Source organism: Zosterops lateralis (genome assembly GCF_965231275.1).
Source record: "Zosterops lateralis genome assembly, chromosome: 4".
Lineage (NCBI taxonomy): Eukaryota > Metazoa > Chordata > Aves > Passeriformes > Zosteropidae > Zosterops > Zosterops lateralis.
The window spans coordinates 12,003,038-12,029,237 of NC_139765.1; the positions used below are offsets into that span (position 1 = coordinate 12,003,038).

Below are 26,200 nucleotides of genomic sequence, written 5' to 3' on the forward strand. Positions count from 1 at the left end.
CAGGTCATGTTATGGTCCCTGAGAGATGCCAAGCTCTGAGATGTGTAGGTGCCTGTGTTGTGGCAGATGCAGAATAAATGTATAAATGCCTGTGGCTCTTTTGCATGGTGCCTGACCCTTCCCCTGCTAATCTTTGAAGTGCTTTAGCACAGGGGAAAGAGAGGAGCAAGACATTACTAGCACTTACCCTTATTGCAAATGACTATTTCTTTCAGTCTTTATCCTGCCAGAAACTTGGAAAACTTCAGAGCAAGAGACAATTTCTCCCAGCTCCACCTTGGATGTGACTGAAAGTGATAGAATCATGGAATGGTTTGGGTTGGAAGGGACATTAAATATCACCTAATTCCATCCCCCTGCCATATGCAGGGACACCTTCCCCTGTCTCAGGTTTCTCAGAGTCCCATCCAGCCTGGCCCTGAGAGCAAGGATTAGTATCACATATCAACTTTTGTTCCTCTTGAACTGAAGTCCACAAAGCTAGCAAAGTGGATTTTTACACAGAGAAAAACAAAAACCCACCACTAAAAAAAAAAAAAAAAAAAAAAAAAACCAAAAAACCTCAAATAAAATGATGTCTAAACTACTTTTTTTTTTTTTTTTTTTTTTTTTTTTTTTTTTTTTTTTTTTTTTTTCCTCCCCTTCCCTGATCGGACCCTAACTACAGCAATCAGTTGCTTGTCTACAGCTCTTGAGGGCAACTGGCTACAATGCAGTTCAATAGTGTGGCCCTTTGCAGCTCATGGTGCCTTGCCAGGCTTTGCCGTCTGACCCCTGTTTCTGCTTTAGGAAAAGTGGCAGTGTCCAAGATAATTGATTACCTGAGACACACGACCAGCCGGGAATCAGAGGACAGTGGTCTTGAAGAGCTGTGCAATATGCTTGACCCAGAGCACAAAGATATTTCCATGGACCTGCAAACATATCATGCTGTCATGGGAGAGTGGATTGAAGACTGTAAGAGAAAATGGTAACAGCATTTTAATAAATCTATCTCATAAGTCTTCTATGGAAGGAGATTATTAACTTCCTCTGTGGCTCTGGAAAGAAAGTGGTGTTGGGACACCATGTCCACAACATTGGGTTTGGCTAAAGTTTTAGAAGTGTTACATAGTTGGTAATCAGACCAGTGTCCTGCTGACTTTGTGACCCTTGATGCTCCCTTCTTTCAGTGAAGAAGGTGCTACTGAGGAATCATCAGCAAGCACGGAAGACCTGGAATTTCCAGCACCTAAAAACATCTCTGAAGGTGCAGAACCTTTTACTCTGTTTCTGTTCAGGAAACAGAACACTTTCTTGCTCTATAACCAAAACTCCCATCTCTTTCAGCCAAAAAGATGCATGTCTGGATGAATGTCACATCAGGAAGCCTGGAAGCCTTTGGGGGTGATGTATCTAAAGGAGACATGTGAGTCCACATAAGCAATTCTTTCTCAGACTATAGTACTCCTAGCTTTGAACCACTTGACAGAAATTCTTAGAACCTTTATATTGGAACACTATCCTTGCAGATTTTAATGCTCACCTCAGTCTGCAGGAGCTCTTGATGCTGTCACTTTTCTTCCTCACAGCTTCTGCTCAGACTTAAAATAAAACCAGTATTTTTTCCTACTGAAGTCTTGGTGTGCTTCTGTGTCCATTTGCCTTTTTAATCTGTGGTCAGATGTTTGTTGTGTCTTTCCCTGTTCAAACTGGTTCCTTCTCTCCATCAAATTCTTAGTTGTATCACACTAAGAAGACATTAAGTCCTGAAAATCTGGTCTTGGGTTTTGTTTGGGGTTGTTTTTCTTATGATAGGGAGTTTGTTGAGAGTTGTTGGGTTTTTTTTTTGTAGTAGTAGTAGTAGAAGTAGCAATGTCTGTGATTTGGACTCTGTTAATGGCAAAGCACTTAACAAAGAGCAGAAGTTCCATTTGCAGTTTATGCCTAGTCAGAAATCCAACATTGTTCTCTAATGCTTCCCTGTAATTTCTCAGGGTCTCAAAAGAATGATTTGGTAGAAAGCGTAAAGTGGGAGGAGGTGGCTTGAGGGAAAAGAAAGGACCCAGAAATTACAGAGTAAATACAGAAGCCTCATTAGTGGCCCAAGAGATGATTAGCAAAATCTTAAAGTACTCTTGTGCAGACATCCAGCTGTGGCATTTTCTGACAGCAAACTCCAGTTGTTGGGAGCAGAAAAAGTGCTTAAAACCAAACTTCTTGGTGCCCATAAAACTGACTTGGAGATGCTCCATTATCCCTGGGCAGAGCAAATGACTGGACACTGCAGCATCGCAAGTCCTTTGTAGGCTCTCCTCTCACCTCCAATCAGTGCAGTAGGATGTTTTAAACATCTGAAGTAGGTGAAATCACCTTTCTCACTCTTTCCTGGCTTTGTTACTTCCCGGGACAGGGAGACCTCTGACTTGATAACCTGTGTTGCGGACCTGCAGTACAACAACCAGAAGCTTCAGGAGGAGAACAGCAAGCTGAAGCTCACCCTGGAAGCTGTGGATGAGACCAACAGCAAGCTCCTGGCAGATAATGAGCATCTACATCAACAATTAAAAAGGTGAGGGGCCCTGGTAGCACCAGGCCTGCCATGGGCAGAGCTGTGATCTTCCAGCCTTGTTTTCATGCTCTTCTCCTCACCATTGCTTCATCACAGTGACTTACTTGACTTTATGCAATACCTGTAAGGTTTAGCCCTCTTGCATGATTGTTCTGCTCTGCCCATCCTGGTTCTCATAAAATCATTCATCTCAGAGCCAAGTTCCTGCAGCATGTGGTGGTGTGGGTGCACACAGGGAGAATCTCAGGCTAAAGGAAAAAAAAAAAAAAAAAAAAAAAAAAAAAGAAAAACCACCCCCAATATATATAAGAAGACATATTACCAAGAGAAGAGCCAAGCACTGGAAGGCTTCCAATCCCAGACCACATTCTTGCTGCCAAGCAGAAATGAGTGGCCAAAAGCTATTTTGCTACTCATTTGATGGACTGAGGTGAATTGTGTCACTTGTTCAGCCTTTCTGTAGCCTGAGGACATATCACTGCTGTGAGTACGAGCCCGTTTTTCATTGTGTTTATCTGGCCTAATTAATTACCCTGTGATATGGTTTGGTCAGCTGCCAAGCTGTTCCCAGGGTTTTCAGGGGAGATTAAGGCAAGACTTCTACAGGGTAGCTGGCATGGGACATGTGCCTTATGTGGGACCACCTGCTTTGGGATGCTCTGCAGGATCAAGTTTGCTTGGAAAAGGGCTTTGCCTGTTGCTCTAATACATGGTTTGGGGTTTATCAAATTAGGGTAAGAAAATGGTGCAGAGCTCATCCTTGAATGCTGAATTGAAATGGTTTCCCCGACTGTAAACTATGAAGTGTTGTAAAGATGAATTTGTGCTCAGGTAACATGATATATTTAACTATAACAAGCTAAATATTTTTTAATATATTTAACATAGTTTTGTTTGCATCCACCTGTCTTGGATGGGGTTTTATCCCTCACTGTGAGAGTGGAAGGGAGTGATAAATAGGAAGTAGAACCATGAGCTTTTGCTTCCTGGACAGAAATGATGGGCTTAAACTTGATTGTTGCTCTTCTGTTAAGCATCTGTGCCAAAAAATAAGTCCCTGGTGGCTTCTAAAAACACTCTATTTCCAGCCATCTAAACAACCAACATTAACTGGCTAAAGTTTCTCTGGATATGCTTCCCCCTGTGCAGCATCCAGCAGTCTGTGTTGAAAGCCAAATCTCTGGAAGAAGAGCTGGAGGAAGCAAGAAACAACCTGAACCTGTCAGAAGAGAAGAGAGAGCAGATTCTTTGGCAGAACAAACAGCTAGTAGGTGCTCTTGCTTCTTGTTTCCCTGGTACAGCACCTCACACCTTGCTGTGACAGTGGTGAGGCTGCTCAGGCTGTTAAAACTCTGAAGAAAGACCTTCTCTGTATCTTCAGGGAAGGCTCATGAGCTGCACCAGCCTCAGCTCTCCCCTTTTTATGTGCTCTCTGAAACAAAGGGATTCAACACCACAGCTCTGGATGTGTTTGTGGTCTGTTGCTGTTTTGCTGTTGAACTTTACATGCTAAAACTAACTAATCTGTTTTTCTCTTTTTCTGTTTTTCTTTTTTTTTCCATAACTTGATCAGCAAAAAGAAAATCATTCTCTCAACATCAAAATTACTTCTCTCCAGGAAGAGGTAAAATAAATCATAAGTTGACATGTTCTTGCCTAGCTGAAATTTGCCATTAAGACTTTGAAGCCTTGCATGCTGATTAGGTTATCAAAATATCTAACATTTTAAAAGGCTGATTTGTCATAAAACTTTATATCTTGAGGTTTCACTGTGTTTCATATTTTCCACTTGCTGGGTAAGTAAGGATATGAGGTTAGGGAAGCATAGGGACAGAGACAAGCTACTTCCCCCCACCACCACCTTTTTTCCAAGATTTATAGGCAAATTCCATGTATTTCTGGTTCCCACAGCTATAAATACACAAACTCTATATTGAAACAATCTCCATTCAACACTTTTATCATTTCATATTCACTTTTGTTTTCCTCCCTTATGATCCAAAGAAGGAATCTTGTATAGAGCTGTAATACCAAAAATACATAACAAAAATAATTTTAAAATGTAGTGGGTGGGGTCTCCACTCACAGATGGGTCCATTGACACTGGCCAAGGACCTACAAGAGTCTTTAAGGGAGTGCAGCTCCATCAGCAGAATATCCCTAGGCTTGTTTTTATTCAGAGAAGAGCTGTTCATTCTATTTTTTTTAACTGCATCAGAGCAAATATTTTATAAACTAGTTTTTATCAGGTGATAAAATATTTTAATGCTTGCTTACAGGCTGTATTTCAGACTATTCAGGGGGCAATAGAGAAACAGGTTAAATCAAACATAGTAAAAAAAAGAACCTTAAGATCAGTCTTACTGCAAAACTCCTTAGTCCAAAGAGCTATTAAACTGCAATTCTGATGCTGCAGGGCTGACTTTTCTTTGGCTTTTCCAGGTCTGGTAGTGGTCATTAATCACATTTTGAGGGATTTTCTCTTTTACCAGTGCTCTGGGTGGGAAAAGGAGCAGAAGCAGTTTTGGTGGGGCAAACACATGCAATGTATGTGCAAAAATGCTGGTAGTGCTTGAGAGTAGGCAGCAGCTTGGGGGTGGAGATGTCGTTTTTGCCTGGTTTCTTCAAGGAGAAGCTGTCAATCCATTCAGCTGTGCCTAAACGCTCTGTGTCTTGTTTAGATTATTAGGAATAGCATGGACACCAACGGGATGCAAAAGAAGATTTTGGAGCTGTCTAAAAACGCAGCACAGCTTCAAGTAAGCATCTCAAAGCTGAGAGGAATAAAAAGTCCTGGATTTTACTTGGTTCTAGTGAAGGGGGAATTTCTGCTGCTGGAAGGCAAAGAGCCCTGAACCTCTCTGTGTTGAAGGACTGCAGTAAAATGGTAGTTTGGAGAGTGTGACAGCTTTCACCAAGGAAATTGCTGTCTGGAGGCTAAAACTAGGCTGATAGAAACAATCCACAGTTTCATTCTTTCCTCCAAGGGGTTTTTTTTGGGGTTTTTTGTGGTTTTTTTTTTTTAATACCTTTTCCTCGCTATTCAAGAAAATACATTAAGGTCATGCTTTGAGATGTTGCTGAAAATATTGGCCTGGACAGATGGGAGGAACCAAAGGTGACTGAAAGTTGAGAATGCTCTCACTCCTTACTGGGTACAAGATCTGTACTTTGAAACAAATACCACACAAGGTATTCAAAGAAGAATTTGATTTTTCTAAGCAAGGAACATTGATACTTTTTCCCTTCCTAGTAGGAAAGAGGGAGTGGAGTTTTATCGCAGTCTGTACTGATGGCTGTGGGGTTTTTTTAATCTTTTCATTCTTCAGATCCAAGCCCATATCTATGAGAGCACTGTGGTGAATAAAGAGGCAAGCCTGATCCAGGTTAGTTGCTTTTACTTCATTACTGACTGAAAACCACACAACTACAGAATAATTCAGGTTGGAAGAGACCTTAATGATACCTTGTTCCAGCCCCCTGCCATGGACAGGACAGCTTCCACCGGCCCAGGTTCCTGGTCTGTATTGATGGAAGTATTTGTAAAAAGGCAAGGCAGTAGTATTCACTGTGGCACTTTTATTTCTACTCTTCTCACACTGCAGAACCTGATGCTATAAATGGCTTCAAAGTAGGCGAGCTCTACTTTAGGACCTGGTTATGAGTCAGCATAATTAAAGGTTTCAGGATTTTATTTTTTTTTTTTTAAATCACAACCTATTAAAACAAACTTGTAAACGTCAGACAAAATGTCCGGAAACTTCTAAAAGATATACTTCCTTCAGCAGGGACAAACAGAAGTTCTTTCCCTTCATGTTTTTTACTGAAAATTGTTTGTGTCACTAGGAATGGTGACTTGGAGCCCAGTGGAAAAGGAAATTTGTCCTTTTATTGCTGAAGTGTAATTATCTAGGCTTCGTTGAGGAGCGAGCATTTCTGATGTTTTTAAACATGCATTTTATACTAGAAAACAAAGACATGAGACTATACATACCTGCTGGCATTCTCTGGATTCATGAATTATGCAAAGAGGTTTCTATGCCTTTGGAGTTTCTACTTAGCAGAACATGCTATAAATATCCTGATAAAATATTTGACTCTTGGACTCCCTGCAAAGTGACTGCAGCTGAATTCAAATAGTAAAAAAGAGAACTGAACTTTGGTGTGATCCAGCTGACAACTTTGTAGCTGAGTGTTTTAATGGTTTTGGTGTAGTTGTTTTTCCAGAAGCAGCCTAAGGGTGCAATTTATTTTTTATTTTTTTAAGTAGCTTTCACTTTCCCTTACTTGAATGACTCAAAGCTTTTGTGAGCTCAGTAGAATCATTTTATTTTAACAAGAGTCTCTTAGTCTATTGACTAAATGGGAATTTTGAAAGTAGACTGCTAGATTACATGTGGATAAATGTGAGTGGATGGTGTAATTTTGAAGAAACTGGCATGGAAAACTGACTTTAATTGTTGGCATTAGGATAATTGGGTTCTATAACCTCACTTTTCCTACTTAGCTTTCTTTGCACTTCATCTCTTTCAAAAGGCTCAATGATTTTTAAAGACAGAGTAGGAAGGACTCATAAAAGTGTGAGAGGACAAGAGCTCCTACTTGAAATTTCTGTTTTCTCTTATAAATGCTCTGCTGTCTGTGCAGTGTCTTTTGTTGGAATGGCATAACCTTACTGGAGCTCAGTGTTAGCTGCTAAGAAAGGTGGTTCTTCTACCAATTCCTCAGTCTTACCATGAGTGCTGACTCTTTCAGCCTTTGTTAGGTCATATTTAATCTACAGAGTGTGACACTCTAATAACGAAAAGTAAGTCAACTTGGAACATTGTAATTTGTTTGAAGGGTCAGTTGGGATTAAAACTCATGTTGGCATATAATATAGACCATGTTTTGAAGTAAAATTAGAGTGCTTCTGTCTAGTTTAATCTGTTGGACCTGAAACCAGGTGAATAATAAAGTATAGTACCTGAAAAAGAGGATTTGTCTCCTTAATTTCAGAATTTAGGTAGGAAAGGTTATCTGAGTGCTTTCTGTTAGTTTAATATGTAAGATAACTCACTGTATTCTTTTAAATTCACAGCTACTTTTATGTCATAATCAGGTTGCTGCTTAAGCTAAATCATGCATCCACTGTGATGGAGGATTGAATATAATTTTTGGTTGTTTTCTTTTTTCCCCACAATCTCTGCAGAAGGAGCAGGACATCAAGGAACTCAAGTTAACCATTATGGAGTGTTCCTCAATAATAGAGGTATGGGTTGGGTTTGGTTTGGTTTGGCCTGTGGTGATCCTGCATGGCAAAGCCAGCCTCTAACCAAACCCCATGGATGTTTCAGACACTGAGGGCTGAAAAAAATAAACTGCTGGAGAACATCCAACACATGCAGCAAGAGCTGATCTCGTGAGTACTGTGGCTAAATCCCAGGAAAGGCAGTTCATCAGAAGTCCAAACAAGACTGATACATCATTTTTTCCTGCTTCTTTTAGGAACGGGTTGAGCTTCCCATTGCTGTATAAATTTAACAGCAATATTTCTGAAGGGATGAATTCACTGCACTGTGAACTAGAGCTTGCACAGTCTTCTGAGGTATGAATTAAACCTTAAATTAATCTCTTCCCAGTTGTCTTGCATCAGCAGAGGCAGAACAAAGCTCATTCCCTGTAGATGATTAGATAACTGGAATTTGAAGCCATTAATCCTAGCATGTAAGCACAGAATGAGAAAGTTGCAATATAGTTCCAAGCACCTTGGAGAAAGTCCAAAGAAGAGCAAACAAAACACTTGTAGATATAAAAAAATTAGCTCATAGTATCCTAGAATGGCCTGGGTTGGAAGGAACTTTAAAGATCATCCAGTTCCAACCCCCTCTGCTCTACAAAGTAAATCTGGGCTTGGGTCATGCATTTAGCTGGCAGAAGAACAGACTGATAGGAGAAGATATCAGTTTTCCAATATTTAAATGCTTTTATGCTGCAGAAAGTAACTGACAGGTCTGCTGCTTCTGCTGCCTACACCACACATGAACAATGATTTTTTCAGTTGTGAAAGAGGAGGCTTCTTTTTCTTTGAAGTCAGCTGTAGTGAGAAAGGAAATTCAGCATTAGAGTGAGAATTTTGATGTTGTTGGGTCTTAATCTAATGTATTGTTGAAACTCTGATCAGCCCCTCTGATGGCAAACCAAATATATTTAAATGAATAAAATAAGTTATTTATGTAAATAAAAATAATGATTAGGCAAAAATACTTCAATCAGAATTATTTACTTAGAACTTACTTGTGCAGTGCACTAGCTATTAAACCAATAATTTCCAAGCCAATAATTGTTAAACAGTTTGTTGCTCCTCACCCGTACGGATCACCATGGGCAAATCTTTTTTTTTCACCTCCAAGGAGTAACTTTGAGGGGTGTCCCCACTTGAGGGAGGGATCTCCACACACACCTGCTAGAAGGGGTGTGTCAGAAACCCCTGACTTTAAGATGGGGGACTAGGTTTTTATGGTATAAAGTGATCGACTGACAATCTTCCCAGGCCAGTTGTGCCAACTCAGGTTGTTCTGCCCTTTGTCAGGAGCTTTTCCTGGCACTTCCACACTGGTGCCAGTTTGTCAGGAAACATTGTTCTTCACATCCTCAGAATTTTTAATTTTGGGACCAAGGAATCAGGCCCATCTTTGCCTTCTCCAATGCCAACATCAGCATTAATACCCTCTTATCAATCCATAATTTTTGCAAGTTTTGAAGCTGTTTTATGCCAGTTTAGGCAGGGTATCCTGCTACAATTATGGCTTTGGTTCTGATTTTTAAGCTGAGTTATTCTGTTCCCATTTCCTTAGACAATCCCATGGAGTCCCATCCTTCCCTGTGTGCTGTTTTCCCTTCAGATACAAGTTGTGCAGCACAGCTGACAGCAGAGAAATGCTGCTGAGTGATTTCTGCTTATTTTTGTACAAGGTGCACTTGCAAAGAGTTAGCTTATATAACAACAACAACAGAAATGTACAAATGGCATAAAACTTCAGGCCCAGAAAGGAGAGGTAGGCTTGGCTAGGCAGCTTTGGGGAGTTAAGATATCATCCCATATTGCAGCTCCCCAGAGCCCCAGTGATTCACTGTGTTTGCCCTTCAAACGCTGCAGCGAGACACGATTCCACCGAGTCACCTGTGAGGAAGGGCTGTGCTTATTCATCACTTGGTAAAGGCTCCTCTGAATAAAGATAACTAATTACTGACTTCCTCTTCTCTGCCCTGACATGAATATTTACACTGGATCACTCAGCAGCTCAGCTTGACTGGCTTGGTTTGTTTTTGTTTTTTTTTTTTAATCCCCATTGATGTGATGGTTTTGAAAACGCTTTTCCGAGCTTCAAGTTTTGGTACCTCTGACCTTCTGGTAAATACAGAGCAGGGGTGCTTGAGGAAAGTCAAAATGTCACTGATGCTGGTTTGTAACAAGGGGATGTCAAACTAGCTGGCTCTTCCATCTCTTCAAAGAATATCAGGACTGAATGGACATCCCTGGATGAAACACTGGACCGTGAAGTGCTGCTTCTGCTTCAGGGGCCTGAATATGCAGGAGAAAAATTCAAGACTATCATGCAAAACCTGGTCAGTGGCAAAGCCTACATGGACAAGGGTGTTGTCTATGATCGGCAATTTAATTAGGAATTCTCCAGGCGTTGATAATCAGATTATGTTTGTTCCTTCTGAAAAAATAAGAATAGTTTGAGATTGTAGGGAGTCATGGTTTAACAAGATCACTTGCCACCTACTCTAACACTAATTTATATCCTGGGTAATTCTGGGCAGAGTTGTTTTAGATGAGCACTAAAAATGCTGTAGTTTGGGGAGGTCGTTAGGGATTTATTTTGTTTTTCAGCAAGAGGAAGTCTCTGAAGCAGAGGACCTTGTCATGGCTTCATTAGAATGGGTAAAAGATCCTGATGAGGACATGCAACAGGCCTGGGAAAGAAAACTTGTGGTGAGTAACAGTTTCTCTGAAGCATTTAGTGAAATGGTGGGGCTGTGCAGAAACTTCAGGTGAGTATTTTGCTGCTGCATGCTGTGTGTATTTATTACTGGCGATCAGAGTCTATCTGTGGGTCAGAGATGGTTGCATGGAGAGAAATATCTTTTACTGGGGATTTTGGGGGAGGAAAAGGATGATTGCTGCTCACTTACGTGCTGTGCCCTTGCTGCCTTGTCTTGTGCAAGAGCTCCCTTAGTTAAAACTCTCTTTGAAGAGAAGAGTAGGTGAAGCAGGTCACTTAGCAGAAGAGGCTTTATAACCAAATCTCTGAATCAAAACCTCCATAGGGTTTATTTTGTTGTGAAAGGCAAAGAGTTCTGCTTTTACTGGGTATATTCCATGGAAAAAAATTCAACAAAACCTTGTTTTACAACTTAATCTTGCAAAATGTATTTCTCCTACTCTTTATACCTCTAGTGAAGCTTGCAAGCACAGCCTTTTGCTCAAGGTACTGGTAAAAATATCTTCCCCACGTAATAGCCAGTGCCTGTGGACACAACTAAACACTCTTGTTTCACCCCTCCTCTCCCCTATAACAGCACAGTTTCTGAAATTTCCACCTTATTGGGCGTGGCTTTTTCTCCAACCTGCTCCTTTCTGCTGATCGGTTGTTTAGAATGCTCCACCAACCCCAAGCTGTACATTAGTGCTGTTTTTCAGCTCCCTAATGGATGTCAAACCCCTCAATTCCTCTCCCTTGGGTGACAGCAGGTGCCACCAGGGGATGTGCTGCTTGAGCTGTTGATTCTTTGGGCAGAAAAGTGACCTTTTTTTCCTCTAGTGCTGCAGAATGGTGCAGCTGGGCCTCTTAATGTTTCCTGGGCAGGGCTGGAGCAATCCTTGGGAGCCTCCAGTCCTGGAGCTGGTTTTTTTTATAATTTTTCTTCAGGTAAATCCTGAAACCTTCCCCTTGGAGGAGGTGCAGTCATCTCACTCTCTTCACCCAGATGTGACTTTGGGTGGACTCTGGCAAACTGCTGGCTCGTGAATTGCTGTAGCTTTTTGGTCTTGACTGAAAACCTCCTCCTTCAAAGCTGTCAGAGCTGAAAAACACTTGTGAAGTTACATTCACATTGGGATCATATTCCTGTTAAACATGTGAAGCTAAAAGACTTTTAGTGTGGGGGTTGGAGTTGATTGTGGCAAATGAAACTTATTCTGGCTCCTAAAGAGTGATGCATTTGGAAACTGAGCTAACAGCAGATCAAGAAAGAACAAAATCCTTCAAAAATAAAAGGTCCCATCCTTTAGGCTCCTGTGGGGGATGGGAAGTGACTTCATGTCAAAAATTATCTTCACCTAGACAGAGCAAGCCAGATAAGTGTGAAGTTTTGTGCATGGAGCTGAACAACAGTAGCTCCAAAATAAAGGAGAGAGATTCAAAGTAGATCCTTTCAGCCTCAGAGAAAGCACAGGGCCCAAGATTTAACTAGTTTGTCAACAAAAGTTGCTACTAGAAGCCTTGCCCAGTGTTTCTTGTAAAATATATTATGGACATGTTTTGCTGGGGTTTAGTATTTCCAAAGGCATTTTTAAAGGCTAATAGACATAAAGCCAACTTGAAACGTGCTTATGGTTTTGTGCATATATGCATGCATTTAAGTATATATAGTGACAGCAAAATATTTTTTACCCTCTACTGGGAGATAAGGCTGGTACACATGCCATGATAAGTCTACACTACTTAAGTTTCAAATTATGGTATTTCTGTGAGTGAGTGCTGCCTGCCTTGGCTGAGAAATAGATCTTCAGGATGTGGGCAGTTGCACATGGTCACATCCCATGTCATCATAGGAAACCTATCAGCAAAAACTGCCTTTTTCTCTGCTTTTTTTCAAGCATGATACTTGATGTGATATTTTTTTTTATTTGAAGCTTATGAGCATCAGACTCCAACTTGCAAGCAGATAACATGGCTCATATTTGTAAGATTGATGTTTTCCCCTTAGAGTTGCTGCAAAATGCCAGAAATATAAACTTCATTCTTTCCTGACCTCTGTTTGACTCTCATTAAGCATTCTTTAAAAGCTGAGGACACTCTTTCATGTGTTCAGTTGAGCAAGGTCAGAGAGAGAACACTGGATTCTTCTTCTCTTTACTTTATACTGCAAGTCACTGTCCAGAGAAATAGAGTTCAGTGTTACCTAATGCTTATTTTTTTACCCTTTTCCTTCTACAAACCAGAGGTAAATTGAAAAGCCTTTATGGTGAGGATCATCCCTGGGACAGATCATCTGCCAGGCGTGTATGACAAACAGAAATATGGTTTTATTGGTTCTTGGTTATTTCATTTATTTTGCTGTAATACAAACTCAATTTGATACCAGTGGGCTCAGTTGTACTTTGAGGCAAGGGCCACAGAAGCCTGAATTATCAATTTTAGGGCTTCCTGCAAGATGATCTTTATTAAAACTTCCTGTTATAAGTTACGGTTTTGGTTGCTGTATCTGGGCACCTTTTATCTTTATTCTGATAGTGTGGGATTATGTATGTGTAGGTGATGACATTAATTGGTGGAGCAGAGAACTCATTTCTCACTGTGTAAATTAAGGCTCTGGCTCATTCTCTGGCTCTGCTCCTCCTCTAACCACATGGCAACTTCAAAATTCCATAGGCTCTCAAGCAAGAACTAGGAGAAAAAAGACATCTTTGGACCCGGAAACTCCAGCTTCTGGAAAAATGCAAGGACTCCTTAGACAAGGATTTTACTCGAGTGGCAGGCAACCTGAGGAGAACCAAGACAGAACAGCTTCATCTAAAGAAAGAGCTCTCTGCTAGGTACCCCTTCAAAGCATGTCTGTCTTTTGCGGGGAGGGGGTTAGGTTTGGGTTTGGTTGTGTTTTAGTTTGGTGTTCTGTTTTGGTTTGTTGGGTTTTTTTCCTTGGTTACTTACCTGTTTAGTTATCTTATTTTGGGGTGGGTTTTCTTATGGAACAAAGTCTATTGAATTCTCAAGAATTTTTTTCACAGAGGAAATGATCTTGTGTTTTGGAGAGTGGATCTGGTTTTAGCACAAGGTCTGCACTGTGTGGGAGTTAAGGTTTGTGTCAGAACTGATGTACAGTCTTGGAGGTGTCTTTGAAAACACCAGGGAGACCACAGACTGAGAAGTTAAAGCATGAGGGCACTACCTATCAAGAAGATGTAGCCATTAAAAAAACTGCTGGGTTTGTGTGAAGCAAGAGGGCTGTTAAATATCTGCCTGCAGGTATTTTTGCTTTGGGATACAGTTGCTAGGCTCAGGGAAGAGGATGTCTCAGTTTCCCAAGGGTGTAGCTTCAATGAGTCGTCATTAAATATGAAAATGTAACTTTTCATGGCATATGGTTCCTTCTGTGAGTTGTGGCCTTAGAAATAGGATCATAAAATGGCCTGGGCTGGAAAGATCATCCAGTTTCAAGCCCCTGCCATGGGCAGGGACACCTTCCATTAGACACCTTCCAGGTTGTTCCAAGCCCTGTCCCTGAGATTGGGATGTCTCTAGGGCTTGGCAGCCCCAAGACCTGATGCAGAGCAGTTGTACCACACTTTGACCTGACTTACCTTCCACTGAGCCACCTCCTACATGCTCACCCTCCACCTGGAAATGAGCTGACAAAAATACTCATGCCTTGGTTTCTTAAAGTTCTCTGTGTCAAAATGGTTTGTGATGAAAGAAAAAAAAAAGAAAACTGAAGAGCGTTAGGGAGGAAATGGGCCAATGGGCAAAGGTTTCTGTGCTGGAAAAGAAGGATTTCATTGAAAGCCATCCTCTTTAGCACCAGTTCTGATGGTATCTGCTTGCTGTCGAGTAAAATTCCCTTTCAAACATGAAGAAATCAATCCAATGAAGCAGTAATAGCTCCAGGGTATCTTTTTCTAGAATGACTGACTCTATGTTCCTCCACTATTTCATCCTGAGATAACGCATTCTGTTGCCCAAATTGCACAAGCTTGCCCCACTGAGCTCTTGCTCCTTGACAGTTCTCTCGTGATTCCCCTGTGGTACCCAGAAATGTCACAGAAAGCCTTCGTCTCCTTCCTGCTGTGAAAACCTCTGTCTGATTCCCTGATGCTGGATCCTGGGGAGCTGCAGAGTGTGACAGCTGACTTTTGGTGCCCGTCCCAGCAGGCGGAGTGTGTCACCTCCTGGGCCAGCCTGCTCTGAAATGTCACTGACGGGCTGTGGTTTGTGTTCTCTCGCCCCACAGGCAACGCGAGGTAGAAACTGCCAAACTGCTACAAGAAGAAACTGCTAGCCAGGCAGAATCCCTGCGTTTAGAGCTGCAAAAAGCCACCCAGCAGCTGGAGGATGCCAGCAAGCACGTAAGGGGCAGCCCAGTTCCCTCTGTGCGGGGAACCAGAGGATGCAAAAGGGCCGCGTCCAACGTGCGGCTGCCCTCGGGGAAGGGAATCGCGTGTTCGGAATGGTGTGCCTCCCTGCAAAAGTGGAACCAGCAGAGGAAGTAAAATTTGAGGGGGTGGTGACAACAGTTTGCTGATGAAAGAGGCAGCATTGCATATTTGTGGTGGCTTAAAAAAAAGAAAAGAGGGGAAAAAAAGGGCCCAAAAATAGCTTCCATACACGGTCCACCCCAACGTAAAAATGCAGAAGTTCAGAGGGAGCTTTATCACTTCCTGAGAAAGAACAGATGCAGTTTGGTTTCATTTACATGAACTGTAGAGGCTCCTTGTGCTAGCCAGGCTGCTTTATTTTATTTTTTTATTCCTTTCTTTTTTCTCTAAATATTGTTTTGTGCTTAGGCGGAGGATCAAGTTGAAGCATTTCACTCTGCTTGTGAGGAAGCAGCATCCTTGAAGAGCAAGTTGGAGGAAGCCATTTCTGAGCAGCAGAAGCTCAGGGATGTGAATGCAGCTTTAGCAAGCACTTGCCAGTTGCTTCAGGAGAAGGTGGAAGACCACAAAAGTGAGTAACTTTTGGCCATGTGCCAGCATTCACTTTTTGCATGGGCAAGTACTTTAGTGTTTAGTTACATCAAGGGAAAGCAGGATGGATCTGCAGATCATCCAGTAAAATGCTCTGAGGAGTCTTGCTTGTTGTTTTGGGATTTTTTTTCCCCCACTTTTTCTCTACTTTTCCTTCTCCTTGAAGAGATCTGCCACTGTTGGAGATGAGAAGCAGGTGGGATCCCAAGGAGTGGGTGTTGGGACCCACTAAAGCTTCAGAAGCTCCCGACAAAACCCCCAGTCCTAGGAGGGGGATTAGTAACTCCACGGGTGGCACAGGTACTCCTTTACCAAAAGTGCTGCTCCTCACCTTATCCCTAACAAAGTCATCCCTCTTTCTTGAGCTTCCTGAACCAAACAGACTTGATTTTTTTACATTCTGTGTTCTGTTGGCTGCTCTGTGTTTTTGAATATCTGCGTGGTGTTAGGCTGCTCTCTTTAGTGGAAAGCAATCCTGTCACTGCCTTGTACACGTGCAACTTCTGCCACAGAGCCATGGAAACTTCATATTGCCTCTTTCTTACTCACTTCCTGATATCAGCACCTCAATAACCTGGGCAATTAAATAATGCAGAGATCTGAGTCCACAACACGTGGGTTTTTCTTTCCTAACCCTGGAGTCTGCTCACTTTCTTACAGAAAAAGGAATTGACTGATTTCAGCCCCCTGAATGTTTTGGCCTCAGGCTTGCACTTACCATATATGTTCAATATGTATGTGCACATTGAAAACAGCTCCATGTGAAACCACAGTTTGTCTTGCAGGAAAAGTTCCCTGGAACCCTTTACTCTAGCTCTAAGGCACAACTTTGCATTGATATGGCAGAAATGCCCCCAACTGTGCTTGCTCCCCTCTGACCAGTGTTTTGCTGTTGTTGTGTGCGCTCGTGTTGCCTTCATGTTTCCCTCAAACTGTGCAGCTGCTTTATTTTGTTCTTAAAAAGTGGCATGACAGTGGAAATAGTTTGTCATTTTCCAGCTCTGAATAGATGAAGTTCTTCTGCAAAGTAAGCTTGAGTAGATTGAGAGAGAACCCCAGATGTGAGAGTAGTGCCACTGTGATTAAAAAAAAATCCAAATAAAACAACAACAACAAAAAAGAAACCAGCACCACTCTGAAAATGGCTAGAACATTGGCTCTAAATTACTCCAGTTACTTTACAGAAATCTTTCTGTAGATAAACTGGCAGATGTGTAGAGAAGTTGTAAAGCCTTATGAAGACCAGGACAGGCAAACAAGGCTGGCACTGAAGGAAAGAATAAAAATGCTTTATATTGGTTCCTGTAGAAAGCCAGACAGATCTGGTGCCTCTTCTGACTGAAGGGCTGGGCTGTGGTATCCTTCTCACTTACTCCTTCCAATCTCCTACTTCCTCCCACCTGCATGGTAAGAAGGGAAAATGCTTCAAATACCAAGCCCATGGACTTTACACCTTCTGTACAGGATGTCAGGTGGAAAGGCCGAACACTTATCTTTCCCTAAGCCATAAGTGAGGGATCTGTTTTCACAAGGAACTGTGGCATCCTAACACTAATGATGTGAGGAAGCCTTGCCCATGATTTGCAGGTGAAGATGCCCAGTGTTTTCTCTTTCCTGGGAAAAAAAACTGTTGCAAGTTTAACCAGACTAATGCAAACTGCAGTAAATTCTGATAAGGAGTAGTTAGAGATGCTGTAACATTGGATTGCTCATTATCAAGTTGAAAGGAACCCTGTTAGACCTGTAAATGTCTCTTCATAGTAACTGCTAATGCCCTGAGATGGGAACTGCTGCAGAGGCGACTCTGTGAGTTGCTGTGCCAGGTATGGTGCCTTTTGCTGGGAGCAGGGAAGATGGGCTTGCACAGGAGGGGCTCTGGTGGAAGGACCACACAGCTGAGACCAGCTGCAAACAATTTGGCAGCACCTGGTATCTTCTCTTCTAACATGTACATGAACTGTATGTACAAATCTGCACATTATTTTCCTTTTTCAGCTTTTTGGGAAAAGTGTGTCAGGACTTACAGGTGTGGTGTTGGTCTTCACTGTGATTCTCAGTGATTGTATCAAAAGGGGCTGAGGGAAACCTTCCCTGATGCATGGGTGTGATTTTTGTCTCACAACCAGCCCTCACTTCTGCAGACAGGCTTGAAAACAAATGTTTAAAATCTCATACTATAAGATTTCTTCAGTATCCAGACACTGGAATAGACAGTGAAACAGTTATTAATTAAGCATTTGTGGCCCTCTGTGGAGAAATATGTTGGAAATTACATAACTCTGGAGTGCTTTGCTTTGAATAAAATTACTTGCTTCAGCTTGAGGAGGGGGTGGAGGGAGAAACATAGTGGAGAGACTTTTTTCCCAACTGGCTCTAGTAAGGAATGCTATGGCTGAGGATCTTAGCACTCTGGATTCAGACCAACCAGGTATTTAACAGCAAACAGAAGGTCCTGAAATGTCCCCTAGGCTGTGACAGGAGCATCAGATGAGCAGAGTCAAACCTGGGCCACCTGCATGTGAATAAAACTTATATTTGTACATGAGAATTAAAGGCTGAAAGTAGCAAGGGGAAATAACTGCAGAGTTTTGCAGCTGCAGTTTTGCAATTGACAGCTGCAAGTAGTTCAGTTTAAAAGATAGAGTTGCATTTTGCTCAGAATCAGTGGTAATGGTCCTTCTCCTTTTTTGGTTTTTTTTTTCCTTACCTGCCTGCCTTAAACTCTGTCTACTACAACAGTGCTGTGCAGAGTTAGAATGTGACTACGCTCTGCTGCCCATGTCAGCTGAACATGTAAAAGGGAAGGTAAGTGTGCTTGCTGTGATCATTGCTGGGCCTGTTAAAATGAGATGTTGGGTTTATTTGGGTGGAGGTTTTTTTCTTTATCACCTCAGGGAAATAAATAACTTTCCTCATGAGAAACTTTGCTGAGTTAAACATTCACTAAAAATAACTTGAGATCAATATCTGTGTGTATGTGCATGCAGGTGTTTACATGCATACAAAAGCATATTCCAAACCTTATTGCAAAGCCAGGTTCCCACTGCCTCTGAAGCACAACACAGCTTTGTGATAAATTGATTTTTTGAAAAAAAAAATCAGTCTGAAGATGGCACTTCTTCCAATTTCTTTTCTATTTTTCATTGTTTAAGCAACATTAAGTGAAAAATAGCTGTGCACATGTTGCTTCAGAAGCTCTCAGATGCCATCTTCAGATGACATCTATTGACTTGGCTGAAATAGTGTTGTGGATTTTTCTTTTTCTTTTTACCTTGTGGATTTTTCTTTTTCTTTTTACCTCCTTCATAGGGTTTGAGTGGCATCTTTGGTTCTGCTCTCAGGCTTGTCTTGCCTGGTTTTGTAGGATTTATTTCCAGACCTATCTTGAACCAACACATTTTGTTGCAAGTGTAAAGTTTAGTTATCCTGCCCCTTCCTGTAACTGTTCTGCCCATTAAAGATATGAGCTCTTCTGCTTTTTTAGACAAAAAAGCCACAGAAGATGTATTTGTGTAACTGTTGGTGTTACATTATGCAGATGCCTGTGTGTGGGGGGAGTTGGTGGCATTAATGTATTCAGCGTGGTGGAACAGCAGCACTTCTTATTTTTTCAATTAGCATCTCCATTGCTCCAAACAACCATGGAGTGAAGGACCCAGCTCATACTCTGACTTTCCCTGGGCACTGCCCTCAGGTGTTTCCCACTGGCACGGCTCCCTTCTGCTAGGTAAGACCTGGTAGTGTTGGATATTTCTGTCTTTCATCTGAAATATAGAAAGAGCTGACAGAACAGTCTCAATAGTGCTGAGTGTGCTGCTAGAGTGTGGAAAATCTGCTGTGGGCTTTAACCTATTTCTGCATGTAATCCAGGAATCTGAACCATGATTACAGTGCTGGCAGTGAAAGGCCTGAAGAGGTGGCTATCTGTCTACCTGACTGACAGTTCCCAAAACCTTAACGAACTATTGGTGTAAATCATACATCCAAGTATATTCCTGACAGAATGCTTGTCAGTCTGGATCCAGAGGGTCAGAGTTCTGTTCTCCCCATTCCCTCTGACTGGCACACCCTGAGATGTCCTGCTCCTTGGCTACTGAGCTGAGGGCAGTCCTGGTTTAACAACCTGAACAGTAACAGAGCTACTGAGAATAAAATCATAGAGTGAAAGAATGGTTTGGGGAGGGAGTTTAAAGATAAGCAGGGACACCTTCCACCATCCCAGGTTGCTCGGAGTCCCGTCCAGCCTGGCCTTGGACACTGCCGGAGATGGAGCAACCTGGGCCAGTGTCAACTCAACCTTCTCTTCTTCTGGGCTGCCCCACTTTTTCCAGCCAATTATATTTGTTACTTCCTCCTGCATTCCTGGGTTGTTTGAATTTCCCTGCGACTCCCAAGCCTTACAAGGATTAAAAGCAGCCACTGACAGGGCTATGCATTGCAGGGCTGCAAGGTATGCTGTGTTTGGGATTTCACACACAAGCATCTTCCCTGCTGGTACCACACAGAGGTTCTTCTCACACAGACTATGGATGTTTAAGTGTAATTTCAGGCTGTATTGATTGGAATGGAAATAGGACTTTTTTTGCTTCTCTTTATCAAAGCACTGCTCTAAGAGGGCTGTTTCAGTTTGCCAGACTTTCCATCTACAAAACAAGTTGAGGCCACACAACCAAACCCTTTCTTACCAAGATAGAAGTTGCCTTATTATAAATCTCTGCTTGGTTGGTTTGCTTCTTGATTATTTTAGAGTTAGCCAAAAAAATTATTTGTAACTAAATCCAGCTTTGCCAAGGACCACCTCTTTTCATGCTTGTCCTTCTTAACAGATGCTCTGACCCTGGAGATCTCCTGCCCAAATAACCCTTCTGGGCACAGCTGGAAGCAACCTTGCAGGCAGAGCTCTGGAAGCTGCACCTTGGAGAGGTGTGATGTGGGACACATGTCCAGCTCAGATGTGACATCAGGAGAATGCAGGTAAGGTGGCAAAGGAACCTTTTTGGGGTGAAGGGGGGAAGAGTCAACAGGGTCTAGCAGATTCCGTGTGCTGGGTTCAGCTGCAGGGGACTCGCTTAGAGGGAATACTGGACACCTGGTGATCAGCTCATGGTGATCCAGGGCAACACTTTGCTTCTATACACAGCTACCAAAATTCCTTACTGGAACTGCTGGTAACCAGCCAAATACAGTAATGGGGTTTCTATTTCATGCTGGAGGACTGAGACATGGTTTAGGCATTCTTGCCTATTTTTCACATTTAACTCACAATTAGCATTCCCATTAGGTGCCAAAATCCTATTGGCGTTGAGGAGTCGCTTCTCTTTTTTTGCTGAACTTAGAACAGGAATTCTGAGGTCCTTGCCTATCAAGCTGCCTCCTTAGATCTTTAAAATAGAGATTAAACTGCTTGAGATTATGAAAGCTGAAGTGAATTGCAGTGAATATTTTAGAATAGAAGGATGTTCCTGAAGGTGCAGAAGCAGGCAGTCTGCAGCAAGAGACTCAGCAGCTCTCGAAGCTTTTGCCACTGGTTTTCTGTAGAATTGTGCAGTGTGGAGGAGGTTGGGAAAAGGGCTGTTCGGGGGAGGAGGGATTGATGTTGGTGATGAATTTCTTTCCCTGAGAGACCAGCTGACTGACTGCACAGAGTGTGGTGACTTCAGTTGTTATGTGCTTAAGGAAAATGGGCACTCTATCTCTCTGTTGTTTGGGCAATATGCAAATAAAGCCTGTGTTGCCAGGTGGAAAATATGCTCTGCTGATGACTACACTGATGCAGACCTTCCTGTTTCCATTACAATGATGGACTCTTCACTTGCTAAGGTGAGTGCTGCCTCTGATGCCCGAGATGTGGTTTTGAACAGGCTCGAGCATTTCATGCCTTGCTCAGACCCAGGTCCAGATGGCTCAGCTATAAATCAGCACTGCTCCACAGTGGATGGAGTCCCTCAGTCAGCAGGGTGCTGTGGGGGGGTGTTCCCTTCTGTTTGGATATGTTTCTGCAATACCTTGGTTATAAAACCAAATGTCTTCATGTTCATGTGCAACTAGGTTATGCTTTTAGCTATGGAGTGTTTTAAATGTGGTTTCAAGGCTGGAGACAGTGCTGGTTCTGCAGTAACAGTTGGTTCTGCCAGGGAAGAACTGAGTGTTTTAGCTCTTTTTCTCCACCTGCAAGGAGCCACACAGGATGCTTCAGTTGGGAGTACCGCCTTTCTTTGCGCTTTCTCCCACGGGCACCATGTAACAGCTGAAAAATTCCATCTTTGCTGTAGGGGAGCTTCCCTTCAGCTGATGTACTCAGCTATGCTTTCTGTGCTACTCCACGTCCTGCATCTACAACTTGAGCTTGAAGTTTTCTTGTGGCAACAGCAAGAGAAGCTGCAGCTCAGCACACCTAAGCTATGCCTCAATCCTCCCTATTGAAATCTAGACCTCAGCTCCACCATGCAGAACTTCTAATGAACTTTGCAAACTCCATTGTTGGTGAGGATGGTGGAAGAATATCAGTCAGTTGTTTCTGTGAACCCAGAAATTAACCTCTGGGACAAAACGGCAGCCAACCTCAGGGTGATCCTGGCTGGTGTGTGATACTGTGAGTACAGCATGGTCTGGTTGTAGTGGTAAATCAAAGCAGAAAGTGCAGTGAGGGTAGAAGGTAAGAGTTCTGGGGACTCTCTGTGGTTTCATCACACTAGGGTAGAGCAGGTGAAGAACTCCCAGCTTTTGCTGCTACTACTTCAGTGCCCTTAAAGAGGATCCTCTTAAGGGTTCCTACTTCATCCAGTCCTTCTGGAAAGTCACAGCTGTACAAAGGTGTATGAAGCACCTGTGCTTTTTTGCTCTGGGGCTTTCTGTAATTCCACCTGGGCTCAGAAATGTCACTTTCCATTCTTGTTATCACTTTTTAGCATAAGCTTTGCACATGAATGTTCTGAAGGGGAAAAATGAAAATGTTCAAATTTGCCCCAGAGAAAAGGCAAATGGGCTGTGCCCAATATCTGTTCTGAACACTGGCATGTAGGAAAATTTGAATATCTTTGTTCAATAGAAAAAAATCTCCCTAGTTTTCTTTGGAGTTTCATTACACTTGAATTATTTGTGTCAAATCATTGTCACCATAGAAGTTCAGAGGCTACTTAAAGGAGCATTTGTGAGAGCCAAATGGAGCCTGGGCTTTTTGTCATTGAAAACCAGATAGGTCTTCCAAATGTTAATGACTGTTTGGGAGTAGTTGTATCAGACTGTGACCAGAATTTGTGGGCTGAGAACCCTTGGATTATCATGCTAATCAGAGGGATGGAGGTGGAGGAAGTGATTAGGATGTGCTTCAGGATCTTTTTTGGCTGTTCTTCCTCATAAAAGAACTGTGCCATTCTCTAACACCCTGTGGAAGCAGATTTTACTGTGAGGGTGGTGAGGCCCTGGCACAGGTTGCCCAGAGAAGCTGTGGCTGCTCCAGCCCTGGAAGTGTCTAAGGCCAGGTTGAATGTTGGTCTGAACAGCCTGGGATAGTGGAAGATGTCCCTTCTACTGGTTGGAACTTTGATCGTTAAAGTCCCTTCCAACTCAAACCATTGGGTAATTCTATTTTATTAAGAAATGTAGAATGTGGTGTTTCTCTTTTATTGGGATTTTTTCCCCTTTGTGTGAAGTGGGAGTAGCCAGCTTAGGGTTTTAAAAAACCGAATTGAGGTTTTTCTTTCATTGCAAAGAGACAACTGACCATGTGCCCATCTGGGCAGGGACAGGTCATGTAGCGTAATGTATCACTTCAGTCAGTTCTAGGTGATGTAAGGGCTTTTCCATTTACTTGGGTGCTCTGTGTTAGTTTTTAAAGCCCTGTAGTTTTCTTTCCAGTATGATGTTATTCTCCCTCCCCAATACTCCTGCAGACCCAATGGCCTGAACAAGGCCAATGCACTTCCTCGAGCTTACAAGAGACTTCAAATAATAATAATAAAAATAGCCTGAATTTGCATTAGAGGAAGCATCCACCTGGCTGGGCAGGGCTGTGCAGGAATAGCCCAGCTCTGACGGGGCAGGGAGGAGGGAAAAGGCACTTCCTGATGCTGGGAGCAGTAGGTCCCTCTTAGGAGTGACCAGGGCCCTTGGATCCCTTCTGTTCTCATTTGCTGGGTTTCCTGTGTCCTCTGAGGGCATTTGAGGGGGTAGGAAAGATGCCAGAACACAGGCAATCAATCACTTGCTGCTGCTGGGGTTTTTCTGTTGTTTCTCCAGACACACTTCAACAGTGCTCTTGGGTGCTTGCTATGTAGGGAGCTGTCTGGCCTCCTTCTTCCTCTTCTTGGAGAGAGGAATGGGTTTGGGCTGGTTTTGTTTTCTATTTGATGCTTTTCTTTAACAGTTGGTGTAATGCAGCACAAGTCATGACCAGCTTAACCCTTTAAACCTCATCAGTTCCCCCTGTATTTTCACCCATAAAGAGACCAACCAATGAACAACATAAAGAGTGAGCTGGAGCTTTCCAGGGTGAAATGAGGAAGAGGGATATTGCATATATAGCACCTCCCTCGAAATTAAAAACCTCAAGAGGATTTTGGTTTTGTCTGTGATGTGATAAGGCTCAAGTCCAAAACCACACCATGGCAGCTAGAGGAACATGAGCAAAACTGCCAGTTTTAATTGCTTTGTTCCTCTGCTGTTTGCACACAAGAGAGCCTTGAAGCCCCTGAAGGAGCTGGGTAATATTGTAAAACTAGATCCCTTCAAAGGCAGTCACTAAGATGTAAAACACAGCACACAAGTTTTCTGTGTTCCGAACCACCTGCTGGCTCATGCTGTGACTATTAACCCTTTTATTTACCTAAGGAGTCTGATCCCTACAGCCAAATGAGCTCTGTGCACCTCCCTTGTAGGCTTTGAGCTCCAGACCTTGAAAATGGATCTCTCCTGATGCACAGAGTTAAAATGTAGTGGTGCAGTAATACATTTGTTGATCCTTGAAAATGTGTGTTGGGAGCAAACCATGGAGTCAGGAACCAAAACACATCTGAGTGTGACATTCCTGAGATGGCTTTAGACTGGTGGGTGAATCTGTGTACTTACCAGCTAGCTCTTCACTGCTGGAATAGTTTAGGCACAGCTGGGAAAGTTAAATTTTTGATATACAAGTTTTATACTGGCAGTTATCACTCTGATGCAAACTCTTTTCTCTCTCTCTGAAGATTGACCGTGGGGAGCCAACACCATCAGCCACTCTGATCCCATCCAGGTCAGGTCTTGTGCAAGATTTAAAATCCTTTATCAAGATTTGTATCATGTGGATGAGTATCTGAAAGGATTTTGTTTTGGCAGTGATCACTTAACATCAGCCCGAGAAGCTCTTGCATCATCAGTGGAAAGCACAGCACTGGTACCGGGTGAGTCCTTAATGTGGGGCACTGGAAGCCCTGGATGTGCCTAAGTCTGTGTGTTTACTAAAAAATAAAAGTTGTGTTTTCTGCTGTCTGATGTTACAGGCTGTGTCATAATGGAGCAAAGAACATCCAAGGGCTTACATGAAAGAGGGGAAGATGTGCCAACTTCTGCAGCAATGGAGACAAACAGTGATAAGGACCCAGCTGCTCCCATGTCAGGTACAGTGGCTGCTGCCTACTGAGGAAATGGTTTGCTCCCAGCACATCTTTGAAGTGAGGAAGCTGAGTAAGAGCAACAGCATGAGAATTTCTGTTTTTACAAGTATTTTCACCTGCCAGGGCTCTCAAGCCTCCCCAAAGCTGAGTAGGAATAAAGTTTTTTACCCACCTTACCACAGCACTGCAGGCAGGGAGTATGAAACAACTCGATGAGATCTTGGGGCTTGGCTCAGCTGCCAAAACACTGAGTGGGTAGAAAATCTCAGACAACTCTGACAAGAGAAGACATGGGGGTTTTATGGATTTAAGCAGTTATTCAGTTCAACAGTGCCACTAAATGCTTTCTCTCTTTTAAGGCTGTTGCACAAGAAGCTGGGATGGGTCAAGAGGAGAGATGAGGGTAGAGGGATTTATGTTTTGTTTGGTCTTTGCTAGAGCTATAAACACCCACCAGATTCTTACCAGATCTGATGGTTTTCTTCCACTGAAAAGCTATAAATGCTGGAGCATGTATACACACTGTATTTAAGCTGCTTTTGTAAAGCTGATCTGAATAAGTAGTGCAGAATACCTGTGAAGATTTTTTTTTGTAATATTTTTTTTTAAATCTTTACCTCAATATAAGACTATAGTTTCTTGTTTGGTTTTCTTTCCTCAGTACTATCTTCCTGAAATCTGTCCCTTCATTTCAAAACATTTTATTTCTACTAATTTCCCTCTTCTGTTAATTTTCATATGTGGTCCAGGTGCCTTTGGCTAAGAGGAAGCAGATATGCAGAACAAATTAAAAAGTGTCCCAATAGCTTTAAAGTCTGATAATCCAGCTGCCTGTTTCACATCTCTGAAAAGAAACTGTCCCTAATATTAGAACTGATAAATCTCCCCTTGCAGGCTTCAAACCTGAAGTTGGAGTTCTTCTGCATTTTTGTTTTGGTTTGGGTTTTTTTGTGTGGGTTTTTTTTGTTGTTGTTGTTGTTTGGTTTTTGTTTTTGGGTTTTTTTGTTTGTTTTGGTTTGTTTTTGGTTTTTTGGTTTTTTTTTGTTTTTTGTTTTTCCTTGTGCCATTTCCTTGGCTAACAGCTGTGTGACTGCATAAACA

General features: G+C 42.4%; 1 protein-coding gene across 1 annotated transcript in view; it reads left to right on the forward strand.

Annotated features, from left to right (window-relative positions):
• IRAG2 (inositol 1,4,5-triphosphate receptor associated 2) overlaps positions 1–26,200 on the forward strand; it is a gene marked incomplete at its 5' end in the record, with an annotated part of 34,654 nt that overhangs the window by 1,580 nt on the left and 6,874 nt on the right. Inside the window, 24 exons of the mRNA XM_083859768.1 lie at positions 790–970; positions 1,173–1,249; positions 1,330–1,408; positions 2,393–2,551; positions 3,701–3,818; positions 4,125–4,175; positions 5,233–5,310; positions 5,881–5,937; positions 7,743–7,802; positions 7,888–7,952; positions 8,039–8,138; positions 10,046–10,159; positions 10,431–10,532; positions 13,195–13,358; positions 14,771–14,885; positions 15,324–15,486; positions 17,268–17,329; positions 18,246–18,311; positions 19,125–19,233; positions 20,333–20,480; positions 21,245–21,330; positions 24,672–24,738; positions 24,822–24,886; positions 24,986–25,102. Coding sequence (XP_083715894.1) covers positions 790–970; positions 1,173–1,249; positions 1,330–1,408; positions 2,393–2,551; positions 3,701–3,818; positions 4,125–4,175; positions 5,233–5,310; positions 5,881–5,937; positions 7,743–7,802; positions 7,888–7,952; positions 8,039–8,138; positions 10,046–10,159; positions 10,431–10,532; positions 13,195–13,358; positions 14,771–14,885; positions 15,324–15,486; positions 17,268–17,329; positions 18,246–18,311; positions 19,125–19,233; positions 20,333–20,480; positions 21,245–21,330; positions 24,672–24,738; positions 24,822–24,886; positions 24,986–25,102 — 2,403 coding nt within the window. The remainder of the gene's footprint in view (positions 1–789; positions 971–1,172; positions 1,250–1,329; positions 1,409–2,392; positions 2,552–3,700; positions 3,819–4,124; positions 4,176–5,232; positions 5,311–5,880; positions 5,938–7,742; positions 7,803–7,887; positions 7,953–8,038; positions 8,139–10,045; positions 10,160–10,430; positions 10,533–13,194; positions 13,359–14,770; positions 14,886–15,323; positions 15,487–17,267; positions 17,330–18,245; positions 18,312–19,124; positions 19,234–20,332; positions 20,481–21,244; positions 21,331–24,671; positions 24,739–24,821; positions 24,887–24,985; positions 25,103–26,200) is intronic.